Source organism: Maylandia zebra, linkage group LG9 (assembly GCF_041146795.1).
Source record: "Maylandia zebra isolate NMK-2024a linkage group LG9, Mzebra_GT3a, whole genome shotgun sequence".
Lineage (NCBI taxonomy): Eukaryota > Metazoa > Chordata > Actinopteri > Cichliformes > Cichlidae > Maylandia > Maylandia zebra.
The window spans coordinates 8,351,192-8,365,778 of record NC_135175.1 but is presented as its reverse complement, the minus strand read 5'-3'; the positions used below and the strand labels follow the sequence as shown (position 1 = coordinate 8,365,778).

The window sequence follows — 14,587 nt, the reverse complement described above, 5'->3', positions numbered from 1 at the left end:
AGTTCAAGTAATTGCTTCACGCGGCCCTCTTTTCTCGCTGTTCAGCTAATAGTAACGGCGTCATTACAAATCCAGCTTTAGTTGGCGCGAGCATGCGGTTTGACAAGGAGAATAACAGAGAGAAAGCTGAAATGTTAAAGGGAGAGCGGCGTCATCTGGCTGACACATAATTTTGCTGAAGACACGGTCAGTCAGTGGATTAGGGGCTGAACTTTAACTGCCCTGAAAGCCTCCCCGCATTAGACTGTCTAGACTGTCTGTTCACCAGCAGGAAATGCCTTTCCACTCCACCGTTATGAAGTAAGCAGGCATCGCATTTAATTTAAGAGGTACAAAAATACAGAGGCACTCCTGGGATGGGCAAATTGTCGCTTCTTCTTTAGTTTCAACAGTATGCTTGGAATAAAAATCCAGCCGGAGAAGTAGAGCTTGAATCGTGTCCTTGGCGTGCCAACTATAAAAATGTAGTATGTGGAAAGAGGAGACGAGAGGAGATGGCCTGGTAATTGGGGCTGTAATAATGTGATAGTAATAATGTGTTTAGTGTGGGCAGCACTTTCCTCAGTGTTAACATGCCGGGCCATTAATTGGCTAATGGAGTATATACGGTGCAGTGCAGGGGTGGCCTCTGAGGAGAAGGCAGGGGGAATGAGAGGACCTGGAAGTGGAGCAGCAGTCACAGGTTGCCCACAAAGAATGCAGTTAGCAGGTGTGTGAGGTTTCGGGGCTAATGAGCATATTAGAGAGCAGAAAAACGGCTTCTAAATTCCAACACAGTTTCCTGTGGTTGTGGTTATATCAAGACTTGTTCAGCTTTCGACTTGCACCACGATGGCTCCCTGATCTTTATGTGACCTTTATGTGACCTTTATTGCAGTTATTTTTTGAATTGCTCAGCTATACTCTGAGCAAATAGTCTCTATGTCATGAGTTACAAAAAGCCAGTTTTTGTACTTCTGCAGTCGGCAGACGTTTACCGCAACTAAGCGTAGATTAGCGCAATTTCATGAACACAGCAGCTCAGAGTTGTTCACACTTGTTCAGGTTTGACACCAACAATAGATGGAAGCAATCTGAGAAACACAGGAGAGAAGAGAACAATCTAGAAGAGTATTTATAGATGCCATTTGAGCAGCTGCAGTATTGTACACCACGTTCTTGTACATGGAATGATAATTCACGAGAAGAGTTTACAGATAACAACTACAGCACAGGAGTTGTGTTCTTCGTTCTTGTTTCTACTCCATATTTTGGAGTTTTTGTAGAAATGAAACTTTTTCACGTACTGTGTGACGAATGCTCATTTTTATACTAATGGGTCGAATTATTTGAGACTTGTTCGGTTTTGAGTACCAATGGAAGTCCTCTGATGCGTCTGTGATGGTTTTGCCTGGAAAGTTAAAGGTTTTTGCGACTGTAGATTGAGAATTGTGTTTTCAGCCATTTTGCATGAAATATAAATAAACACAGGTGTTCCTCATTGCAGGAGGTTCTGTTTTGTTTAGTACAGAGCCTCAATTAGTGTGATTAGTAACAGCTGTGTATTTCTAATATATCATGTCAAAATGGCTCCGCTGTAATAGCGTTGGGGAAAATATTGTATTTTGCATGGTGATATTTTATCGATACAAGGATATCGATAAAATATCACCATGCATCTATTGATACAGACGCAATATATGGATACTTTACTAAATACATTAAAATAATAATATCCGGGAATGTTACAAACAAAAGGGCTCATCTCATCCACCACCACCCGAGAAAATGTTCGCTGACAAACATCCAAATCAGAAAATCCTAAAAGAGGACATGCTCTTCCACACATACACACATGCATACATACATCCCGACATATATACAAGCACCGGCTGTCAGCTGATTGTTTTTAGTGATATTCCTATAGAACTGGAAATGTGCTTGACAATCTCATTTTGTAGCAAAAAAATAAAACTGAAGTGAGATAATTTTCTTTTATTAGATCAAACACATACTGACAAAGTTTAATCTCGAGGACATAATTTGCTGTTGGGGAAAAAAGCAATAAATCACAATATATGTTAGCACAATACTCAGCATATCACAAAATGTCGCTGTAATGTCACATCGTGGGTGAAGTATTGTGATAATATTATGTTGTGGGATGTCTCTATGGTAAAAGAGGTTTGCGTAAGACATTTCACTCGAAGCTTCAAATTTCAAACACACGCATGCGCGCGCACACACACACACACACACACACACACACACACACGCCTGTCAGTGTCTCGTTCCGGTTCATTCTCCTGGTTTTGCAAATATTTCCCAACATTTTTTGATGTTATTCCATCAAGTAGTTGTTGAAGTATTTGAGTGTTTTTGCAGTGCTGGATGACACTGCAGCAGCAGAAACTGGAGACACATCAGTGTGTTTAAAGTTCATAATTCAAAATGTATATTAACGCACATTTTACATCTGCTACATTTCCAGTAGTCACGTTTCAAATCTCAGCTTGGCACAGAGAAAAGCCGCTGCCACCTGGCCACAGATGAAAACTCAACACCGCGTCACAACCCAGCCTTTTTCTGTCTGACATCCAAAAGATTAGTCTTGCTTTGACAGCAGAGCAACAGGTTTGGATTGCTGATATGTTTTCTCCTAAAACACGCAAACAAATCTTTTCTACAACCAGACGAGCCGTGGCTTTGCTCATGAAAAATTAAGCATTAGATATGCTGAAATGAAAGCCTTTTTTTTTTTTGAACACATTTTTATTACATAAAAGCAACAAAGTTACAACACAGAATGCAGATGTAATAAAGCCAGTGGCGGAAGCAGCATGACTCATAATTTTGCAGTTTTTTGCTTGTTAAGATCGTCTTATTGAAATGCACCTATTAGCCTTATCCATGCCGGACTCCTGAGGCCTGGAGGAGAAGTCTCTCTCTTTTAGCTTGATGTCGCCAGTCTAGCCCCGGCCATTATCTCATCCCAAATGTCAATATTGCCGTTTTCATGAATCTGATTAGTCCATAAAATGCCAGAGGGTCTTGAGATCCCAGTGGACTTCCGTGAACCTGTGGTAACATCATTGTCTGGTCCTTCCTGGCAGAGATCTGACATCACTTTAGCCAGATGGCAGGTGAAAAGGCTTCTGGGATTTAGTGTCTTTTTTTTCTTTTCCCCCCTTGTTGGACTTTCTGACAACTACACACAGCTAAGCCGATCATTTCCATTGTTTACCTCGTACAGAGCCATGCAAAAATACACCAAACTAGCTTCGGGGCTTTATAGATGACTGCACATCATGCAACATTGCATCAGGACTCCATCAAAATCTCATTCTGCAGATAATGCTGAGAAAATGGGATTTTGGACAGCTAAAAATAAACAAGGCGGTCTACGGGTTGGAAGAGGGAATTGGGTTAATCCAGCACTGAAAAATGGTGATTGTTTGAAATGTGATTACTGTTATTAAAATACACACACATGAGATGGAGACTTCTGTGGGGGGTGTGGGGGTTCTAGTTCCTTTCAAAACCTGCCAATCATCTGCGAGGAGCCGCAGTTGGGGATCAGAGGTCGGTTATGACCTGAGGTAAGAGGGAGATGTAGCACGGGTGGGAGGTAGCGTGCTTGTGTCCGTGCGTGTGTGGATGAGCGAGTTACCCTGCAGCACATACAACATCTGGAACCAGTGAGCAGTGCAGAGACTGCTGCCAGGGTCACCACAGTGGGAGGTGCCCCCCCTCCTTCCTCCTCCTCCTGCTGTCCTCACCCCTTTTCCTCTCTTCGCCTCACTGTACATCCCTCTTCTCCCACAAAGCAAGCTCTCCTCCCTCCCGTGCAGCACCCTGACTGAGCCTTGTTAGTTGCAGATAGACGGGCATTCACATGGAACCCCTCTCTGACACAGGAAAGCCCCGTGAAAGGGGCTGCTCTGTGGAAGTGATCCTGCGGAGAGCAGCCGCATGGAGGGGAAGGAAGGGGCAGGAAGGACGTAGATGAGGCCTAACTGTTTCCCTCCTACCTTATTTTGTTAGAGGGCCGAGAGAAGAAAGCCACGTTAGAGGTTTACCTCTGAGAATCTCCTCCTTATATATGATCAATATGTGAAAGTTTGCTGTAAGCTGCGTTGCTTTATCTCATTACTTCCTTATTATATATGTATGATACATTTCAGCTTCAGAAGCAGAATTAATTATTATTTGCATATCTCGAAATAACCTTTTTAGATAACTCAAAACTACTAAATCCTTAAAATATTATACCATTAATCTGGCTTTTTTTTGTTGCGTTTGTGCACACTAATTCAGAACTCCTGCCTGACATTTCCCCTTCATTGTGTTCCTGACAGAATACAGGCCAAGACGCGGGAACTCCGTGAGAAGCAGGCAAAAGAGAGAGAGTACGCAGAGATCCAAGATGTCGTCAGCCGCACCTTCAGCTCAGACGAGGACCACACTTACGCCGGCATTGGATCGCTGTGCTCATCAATAGACAGCAGCACCATAGACCCCTACAGCCACCCCTACCATCTCCCCCAGAGTCCTCTGAACCCGCATCCTCCTTCCCTGAACCTTCAAGACAACGGTCCTCCCCTGGAGGCGCTGTACGCCCAGGTCAACAAGCCTCGCAATGGACGCCCCGCAGCTCCAGACAGGTAAAGGATGCCCCAAAAAGCAGTGCTTTTTTAAACTCTATACCTTTCTTGTTCATTCAAACGACACTAACTAGCATTGCGCCTTTGCATCAGTGTAGTTGCTTTACACCTCATCTATAATTTATACACAGTAATGTGATTGTATTTGTTCGCTTCTACTTGTCGTGGGTGACTCGTACTTTGCAGAAAAACAATGGATTTCACACGAGGTTTCACTGCACGCTCCGTCCCACAAGACATTCCTCCCGTGCAAGCACCTAGGTGAAAGAATAACAGCAGATTATCAGTAATTCTCCATGTGTTACAATTCCACATCAAGCAGTTGCACTTTTTTTTCTTTCCATTACTCTTGGATCACAGGTAATACTCCATGACTTCTCACATCCCTTTCCAGACAGGCACATTATACCGGCTTTCTAGACAAAGGAGGGAAGTCTGCTTTAATATAAATATTTGATGTGAAGACAATGCCATGTTTGATATTACTCTTTTAATAGGTGCCAAAAATCCAGTGTGAAGCCAGTGTTGCCCTCCCATCGTGTGTGTGTGTTTTAATTTGTTGCTGTGATTCAAAAGTAGAGTGCTTTTCTTTCTTTCTTTTCTGTTTATTTTTTAAATTTAAAGAAGAGAAGGCCTTGTGGGACAAAGCACGCAGTAAACCCCCCTGTGAAATTCATTGTAAATAAAAGTGGTTAAATATAGTTTGCCAGCTCAAAAAAATGCTCGTTTTTCAGCTCAGTTGTACTGTGTTTTTAGCAATCGAGAATTCTCACCAGTCAGTGTGGTCACATTAGGAGCCTGCTATTCTCATGGTCTCCCATAACCTTAGGGCGCTGGATAATTCCCACATCCTGTGATTGACAGCTGTCACTTGGGGGCACGTGACCTTTCACTTCTAGGCACGTATGTGTTAACAGGGGACGTATGTGTTAACTGGGGATCCAACGTAATCACAAATCACTATGGCATATCATGGAAATGTAACTAGACGTAGCCTTAACACATCCTGCAACTACTGTGAGTATGTTACATTCCTCCTGTGTGTTTCAGGCTACTTTTGCACTGCGTTTTTTTGAATGGATCAATGGGATCAATTATTAGAGAGAATTGTCGTAGCTCACAAGTGGATAGTTTCAGAATAGATGTGAAGGAATGTACACAGAAGTAAAAAAAACTGCAACAAAGGGTGGCATCTCGGGAGGGGAAAAAACCCAGAAATCCCAGCATTTTATTTGATCCTCTGGTGGCTAGCACTGCATATAAAACACTGGGACACGACCACAAGGTAGTTAACAAGAAAGCACAAAGCACAAGCATCGTTGCTCGCCTAGGTTACGTCATAGGCTCAACCAAGAGTTGCAGCTAAATCAGCTTTTAGTGTTGGAGGAGGCTGAACCAACTCCCTGTGTGTGTCTATGTGTTTAAGGAGGAAGATCCTCTGTCAGTAGAGATGATGAAGTTGTCTGTTTCCTGTGATCGCTGAATTAATCCATTTACCAAAACATCCATAGGTATGGATAAAAGCCACTGATTCATATTTTTAAAGTCAAGGTCATGTCTGCACGTTTCTACAGGTAGTGTTTTTGTAGTCATAGCAACTGCAAACTTCTTATGGAGGAACTGATGGTGAATAAAGAATGTTTGATTGGTTTTCAGCAGCTGTGTGTAGTCAGATCACAACATGCTGGTCAGTGATGCACTCCAGACGCTCTGTGCAGGGATACAGTGTGAAAGCCTTAGTGTGAGACAACCATGTGAACGACTTAACTGCCAGAAAAGGACATTTAACCATCAATCTGCTTATTGATCATCTCGGAGAAAGCAACAGTTTCCCTGTATGATGGGTCTGATTGTCAACTCTTCTGTCTTTTCTTCTTCCTTTCTCTTGTTATAGCTGTGTTTCGGACACATCTTTACATGTTTCTCTCAGCATCTAATGCCTACATAGTGGTGCATGTTAATCATAAATCCAAGCTTACAGTAAGTTTGGGGTCTGAGCCTTGAGTACTGATAGCACAGTATGGATTTTCTTCTATGTAGGGATGGGATTAGGCGTCGCAAATGTTGTGAATTGATTGGAAATGTGCACTCCATGTTCAACAGCGCGTTTGTGTTTTGCACCTCTTGCTGCTTTGCATATCTTGTGTATTCCAGCCAAAGCTTGAATGCATGTAATATTTGCCTTTCTGCCTTTGAGAATAATAATATTCTCTGGTTCTTATTTCGCTCAGAGGCTTTCTATTTGCAATTTGAAAGAAAAAAAGAGCTAGCAACACATCTGCATTTCAAGACTCCTGTCATTTGTCTATCATAACAAACATAAACAGTAATTTGCATTTCTAAATTAAACTTAATGGAACTTTCATTGTCAAGAATAGGGCGCAGACACAACAGAATTTACAATCATTTCTGACTAATCCATGTATCGAGGCAGCGAGATTGGAGTGAGAACTTTTGATTTACCTTGCAGTTATATGACTTACACTTTCTTTCTTCACTTTTTAATCCTGACACTTGCTTCTTATTTTGGAGCATCGGCAGCGATGACATGAAGTTCGTGTATGAGGTGAAGAAAAAAAAAAGGAAAGAAAAGTTGAATATTGTTCATTGAGCTCGGCTCATTCGCGGATGTCAGTTTTCAGTATGAAAGAGAAGAATGAGCAGCATTTAACCCTGACCTGGATACTGTTACTTTCTTCTGAGGAGGCCCAGGAGAAACACTGTGATCAAAGCGACAGATTAAGGATCCTGTTTTACTCGGTTGTTTGAGTGATACTCTGACAGAGTTGAGGTCTGCGGTTAGAACTGCTATATAAAAAAACGTGTCATTGCCTTTTAACCTGATCAATTTCTACCACATGACCCTGTGCACTTCATAACAAAAAGCATCTGTAGTGTGCAACAGTATACACTGTCTAAAAAGTAAACACATTTATTGCATGTCATGCCAAAAATGCATGTTGCATAAGAACATTTTAAAACAAGCAGTTTATTTGTGACCAGCAAATAAATACCGGCAAGTAAATAATATTATATGTGATTAATACGATGTCAGAACTCCTGACTTTCATATGATCACTAGAAGCAAGGCACGGTTGCATAAATCTTGTCAGGAACCAAGAAAAGAGAATTAGGTTAATATTAGCTAAGACCATATGTGCCAATCAAAATAAAGCCTACAAAACAAAACATATTAAATACTCAACAGAGACAGAGAACTCGTATATGAACCTGCCTTAGCCGATTAGTTTTCTTTCTTCCTTCACTCATTTGCGTAGCTTTGAAACAATCCTCATGCGTCCAGCAGTCGAAGTTCCCACTTGTCTGTTTAACATCATCTCAGAACTTTCGTTAATCAAATTCAGTTCCATTCAGTTTTATTCATATAGCACACAATCAAAACAACAGGCCTCAAGGCTCTTGCAATGTAAAGACCCTACAGTAATACAGAGAAAACCCCAACAATCTGAGAGCACATGCCCAAGAGCAAGCACTCGGTGACAAAGGGAATGAAGAACTCCCTATTAACAGGAAGAAACCTTCAGCATAACCAGGTTCAGGGAGGGGTGGCTATCCACTGCAATCTGTTGGAGGTGAGCGGAAGGAGACGAGAAAAAGTGGTGTATAAATACACAAAGATTCAAAAGAGGTGAATGGAGAAGAAACACTCATTACAGCAAAATACGTTTAATTAGATGGAAAATCTTTCTTTAGCTTCAGTAAACTAAGCAGAGCTGCTTAGTGGCCCTTTGGTTTGGTTTTGGGCGGTGGTCCTTTTCAGAGGAGGTGGGGTCCAGCTGCTTGCAGATCAGATCCTGTTTTCTGTAGATTTTGGTTTTGCATCTGTGACTCACTTTTACTTCTTGTTTTTACATACAAGTGCTTTCATTTAATGCCTTAATTCACCCGTGACTCTGGGCAGCTAACAAAGCTGCATACTTGTTTATCTACTACAGTTCATAAGACGAGGCCACAGCTGGAAAAATAGCCTGGGTATGCTCCCCTCTCTCTAATAGACCTTTGGTAATGGAGCTCTAATAGGAAGGTCACTGTGACTGTAAAGCTGGAATGAGTCAGACCTGAGCCTATAAAACCCTTAGAGATACGAGGACCCCTGGTCGGTGTGGGCGTCCAGAGATCCCGCCCGTGCTGTCGTATCAAGTTTTACTGTTCCTCCGTGAGATCACCGTACAACAAGAGCTCATTTGACAATTTATTACTTACCTCCATGTTATTAGAACTGGCAGCTCCAGTGCTGTTTTGACAATGCTGTCAGACTCAGTAAAACTGAAGGGCACCAATAGACAGCTGGGATTTATTTATGTTCAGTTTTGTTAACGCCTTATATAAAGTAAAGGTAAATATCATTTGTCACACTGCACACAGAGTAAATTGCACTTGCTCTGTTACGGAGCTTACATGAGAGTGAGGCAGACGTAAACACCCGAACAGCGTTTCCTTTTAAGTTTGTTTCGTTTCACCTTATTAAAAAAAAAAAAGGTAAGACCTAGCAAAATGGAGTGACCTCATTTCTTGACAGGCGGTTGACAAGTCAACCCTTCCATCTGCCAAGGGACCGGGTGGTTTGGGTGACTGGGACTGGATGCCGCGTTTCAGAACGACAACCTGACAGGTGCCAGGCTCCACGGGGTTTTTGGGAAGCGGGCGTGAAACAAAGCATCACCTTTGAGAGTGCAATTTGATTGACTGCTGCTCCGATTACCCAGTTGACTTTCTAAAGCCTCTTAGAGCACGGGCAAGACAGAGTCAGGGAGACACAGAAGAAGAGGTGGTGGCGGTGGCGGTGGCAGCGACGGCGGGTGGAGAAACGATACGGAGCTCACGGCGCTCAGCTGTGCAAAGCCCTTGAAGTCCTCTGCAACTCAGCAGCTCTGCAGAGTTTGGCAAGCAAGCAGCGAAGAGAGGAAAACAACCCAAAGAAACACTCAGCGCCGTGTTTTTCTCCTCGCTCTCGCCGCACTGAAACTCAGTCAAATCCTCCACTTTGCATGGTCGTGAAATTGAATTATGAGGCTGCTAATGCATTTTCTGCTGCTGATAAAAAGGTCAGGCTTTTCATCTCAAAGGAATATTTTCTGAGCATCCCCCCATCATCGCCTCGTGATTCTGCTCAAAGATGTTGACTTTTAAGGTGGGAAACGTTGAGACCCCCCCCCGCCAAGTTGGTTCATAACCACAGGGCAGTGGAGCTGTTATCCTCCCAATCGTTCCTTATTACCCCTGTCATTGTCTTCAGATGAGGAACCACAACAGTCACATTCCAACACAGATGCACAATCTTCAGTTGTGTTACGTGCTGTAATGTCTGAATGGACCGCTGGATGACTCTATTACAGTAATGCAGATGAAGAGTAAGTTCTCATTGAACGGCAAAGCCCCCCCACCCCACAATGATCGCTGAATCAGTCTGAAGTAATCACTTTTTTATTGTTTGCTCTCTTATTTTGGCGACTGTAATTAACTCTACAATCTGCAATCAGTCTCTGTGATTTTTATAGTCTATATTTTCATTTGGACGCAATCAAAGCGAGATTAACAACACTTTCTGACTGCAACATCTGTAGCTTTGATTAAATCCTACCTCTCAATAATTCATTGGTAAACAAATGAATCTTTTACGACCCTTGTAACAGCGTTAAGGCTTTAATAACGGCTCGTGAGCCGCTAATAACATTTTCTTCATGTCCCCGAGGGAGTCGGATTGATATGTCTAGCATCAAGGAACAGTTTTGCTTTAATGAGACACATACATTAGCTGTAACAAATTACGCTTTACTGACTTGCTGTTAAAGCAGTTAGTCACATAACTGTGTTTGGTTTCTTTTTGTCAGTCCAGTTTGAGTCCCAGAGCCTTGGAAGCATTTAGTCTCTGAGAAAAAATCCTTGTGAGTTTTCCATTCTTTTCCCTGAGTGTCTGTGTGTAGCTTTGATATTAGTGCCTCAGTAATTGTAAGGCGTATTCCCTGTTCCTTAATCTGGAATGTTAGGTATTGTTAAGAGCACTGAGGATGAAATGGATGAGTCCTCGGGTGAATCCTCAAGGCGCTCAGCTAGCTGTACCCACAGGACAATCTGTGCACACAGCTTTTTAGACGTTTCAGTCCCTGTATGGCTTTGGAAAAGCCCCACGTAATATCTGTAGATAGGTTACAAATGAGGGGACAGCTCCAACACAAAGACACACATTTGCGCACAGACTTTTGCCCTTTTCTCCCAGCCCGCTCTGTGCAGCGGCGATAGTGCAGGAGGCCTAATTCACCAAATGCACATCAGCCTTATCGCAGGGGTTTCCACACAGATAGCAATGAGTATCTCCCAGGCAAGGCAAGTGAATTATTTTCCTGGTCTGCTTTCATTCTTTTTTTTTCTTCTTCTTCTTTTTTTTCTCTCTTTTGTTTTTAACCTACCACTTTGGAAAGGGCCCTGTGGGATGGATGTGATGAGATGGAGCGCACAGAAAGGCAATTTATCCTCCGTTTGTACCATTACATTCATTTAAGAAAGCAAACAGCCTGAAAGCATATCGAGAGAGAGAGAAAGAAGGAAGACGCGAGCGTGAGAGAGATATAGACCCACCTCACTTCAGCTCTACATCAAGTGGATCAAGCTGATTAAGGTTGCGCATGCAGTGTTTTATCAACGTCCTTTGAAGCCTGGAAGACATGCGTACAGTACCTAATGAATTTTCACAAGAAGATGAAAGGAAAAGAGGGGAGTGTGAGGCATACAGGGCAGACATACCCCAACAGAGAATATGGAAAGGAAACACTTAGGGGGGGGGGGGGGGGGGCTTGTATATGGCCGGAGGATGCTGAAGCCTTGTTTGTTGATCAGTTCTAGAGGACCTTCCATTTCTGGCAATCACCAGCTCTAAATAGAGATTTAATCCACTGCTCCAAACTCCCTTGAAGACATCTAATTCCCGACACTGCAACCGACTGTACGGCACAGAGGAGATATTCACAAACTAACAAACTAGACGGGCATTTGTCAGGCCTGGCAAGTTTCCCTCTACAGTTTGGTATGAAGGTGATGATTTGTTTTGAAAATGTCACAGCGACTAATTGGGAGAAAGCTCTGAGAGAACATGCTGTTAGCAAACGTGGAATATATTTCTCCTGGAATTCAATCACTTAGAAATCCATGTTGATTAAATAACACGCGTCGCTGTGTGTGCCTGTTATGGAGATCTCCGTGAGAAATTCTGCTTTTCATGTGATAGATAACACAATTTTGCAAACTGATTGTGGGTCCTCTCCACTAACATGCACTCCAGAGCACTCCAGAAATAGATCAGGTGAGGAATGTGACGGAGAGGCAGGTGACTGCCGAGCGGGTTTGCACTGTGGACCGTGTCAGCAAGCAGGTGGCTCCCATGCCTCTTCATCCTCCTTCAGCCTTATTTCGATCTCTGCCTGTCACTACAAGAATAGCATTCAAATAGATGCACACAGAAGTGACCCCAGTGTCAGCCACGGCAAGACATTGAAGTTGTTCCAGGTTGCTTAAGGCTTGAACTCTTACTGTAAATATAACTCGTGAAAGAAAGGGAAGCAAAACTGCCAGGTTGTGGAAACGAGTAGTTAATAGCTTTCTTTTACTGCTGTGTATTCATCAAAATCCATTCGAATAACAGCTGCAACTTAAATACTGACTAATAAGTGTGGTGTGTATTGTTAACATGTTGGTAATCTACAAGATTAAATCCATAGTACCAACACTGTGTCCTCTGTAAAAGCTTACCTTTACCTTGTCGTCTCTTTGTAATGTGTGACATTATAAAGAGACCACTACATGAACATGAGAAAAAACATACGTTTAGTTGTCTCCTACATCAAAAGCCAGACTGTGACCTACATGCTGTTTTCCAAGTGATTCCGGTGTTGCAGCTGTGCCAAGAAGTCAGTCCGTTCTAATCAAAAGCCGGTCAGTGTGTACAGGGGCACGTAATTAAATTTACCTTACCACATCTGAGCCACTGAGCAAGTGCTCTCAGCACAGAGCAGCATAAGTTCCCTCTATTTTAAGAGCAGTATCCATATTCCTTTATCATACTACGGCATTGTCATTCCAATCCCCGTGCCTTGAACAAGCTTCCAGTGGCAAATCGGATCTCAGCAAAACCCTTTGTAATTACAGGGAGCTGAATGGGTGAGTACGTCCCAAATCCACAAGACCAGCCAGCGACACATTCCATCTGTCTTAAGCCTTCTTCCAATATTTGAGATTGACTCATGAGGAGGTACTGAAATAGTGCGCAGGACCATTCTTCTTCTTCTTTTTAATGTCTGTATGAACATTCGGTTAAGTTCTGTGAAAGTTTTGGACAGAATTTGTGATCACAGTGTGGGCCTTCACATTCAGTCTTTATAACTAATTGTGAATGGTGCATCATTTTAATTAAGAGTGTTTGTGTGTTTAAGTAATAATATGAAAATGTTGGACAGACAACTTAAGTGTAGTTTTATTTACTTATGAAATCAATTATTTGCTTTGTTTTGATAACACTTGTTGGGTAGCTTACACCATCTTTTCTAACGTAGGTATCAGGTTTTCGTATGTGTTAGCAGAGTGTATATCCTGTGGTTATCGAGTGAACATGGGACTCATTTCCTGACTGTTACTCTGTGGTCCCATATGTGCAGAATTTAAAAAAAATAAATTTACTAGGGAAAGCCTGGAGGCTTCCCTGTATATGTTACAGGGCACTGATAGGGCCCAGACTGGACTGTAGGGCCCCTTTAGCAAAAAGGGACAAATGCTTCATTACCTGAGCTGGACATGTTTGAGCTCACTGTGGGACCCGATAAAGCCCTGTGGAGGCCACCACACATTTCTAATGCCATCAGCGTGCCTGTAAAAATGCTCTTAGTCCCATTCAACAGAGTAATGGCAGCACACAGCTTTGTCGGACCACGGTAATGGGCTCATGATGTCATTGCGGATCATCGCAGACCTAAAGGTCTTAGAGCCCGGCTTGTTTTCAAAGAAAAGCGGGCTGTTTCAAGGGAATCGCATTAGCATCCCTCCGTTTCCACTGTACCAACTGTGGTGGGGTGGGGTTTGTTTGTGCCAAAAGAGATTACTTGGGAAGTTAATAAGCAAAGGCATTTTAACCTAGTCAGACTTATTGAATTGGTTCACTGATTGGACCAAATGCCATGTCGGTCCTAAGCAATAAGCTCTGTTATTCCTCTCCATTGTCCTCTTGTCTGGAACAGTAAAAGTAAGAGTAAAAATACAAGGAGACTTTGATTTCACTCATTAAGTACCACTTACATCTAGCTTTTTAGGAAACAAACAAATATTTTTGCTTTAAAATTTCAATTTTGTCACAATGGGCATTTTCGCTCTCCCGTCTCTGTCTTAGAGTTTGATATCGTGGTGTTATTGTTGGCCATTACCACTTAGAAACATGTGCAACTGTGGCCTCTCATCGCTCCACTATCTTTTAGCTTTACAGCTTTTATGGCTGATGGTCTGTAAGCGTCCCAGTGAGATGTCATCCTAGAAACACTTGTCTTCTCTGCCATGGTTAAACATAAAGAATAATCCCCATCCTGCAGTTATACGGCTATCATTAAAGGCTCACCGCCAGGCCGACCTGCAGTTAGTTTCACCACGGATAATGGCCGTGTTTTAGTGGTAGTCAGGGACGTCAATTAAAATCCACAGCTTTTCTTTATGACCTTTTGTAGGAAGTTGTGATTTATCTCTTGCATCTCAGCGAAGGTTGACTACCTAACTACTTTATAGTTTTCTGTAATGTTTCTATATAATGTTACTCTCATAATCATTGCTATAAACAGATGTCTGTGTATTAATATTTAGATTTATTATTTCTGTCTGCTCTGTACCAGGACTTTCCTTTTTCATTTGTAGATTGCTTGTAGTGTGAGAAGTCCAAACCAATAATGCTTGAG

The 14,587-nt window shown here is 42.4% G+C and overlaps 1 protein-coding gene across 2 annotated transcripts in view; it reads left to right on the top strand.

Moving 5' to 3' along the window:
* The window catches only part of LOC101476097 (partitioning defective 3 homolog), a 351,693-nt gene that overhangs the window by 262,430 nt on the left and 74,676 nt on the right, over positions 1-14,587 (top strand). For both annotated transcript variants that reach the window (XM_076887953.1, XM_004568509.5), the window contains exon 21: positions 4,338-4,643. In XM_076887953.1, coding sequence (XP_076744068.1) covers positions 4,338-4,643 — 306 coding nt within the window. The remainder of the gene's footprint in view (positions 1-4,337; positions 4,644-14,587) is intronic.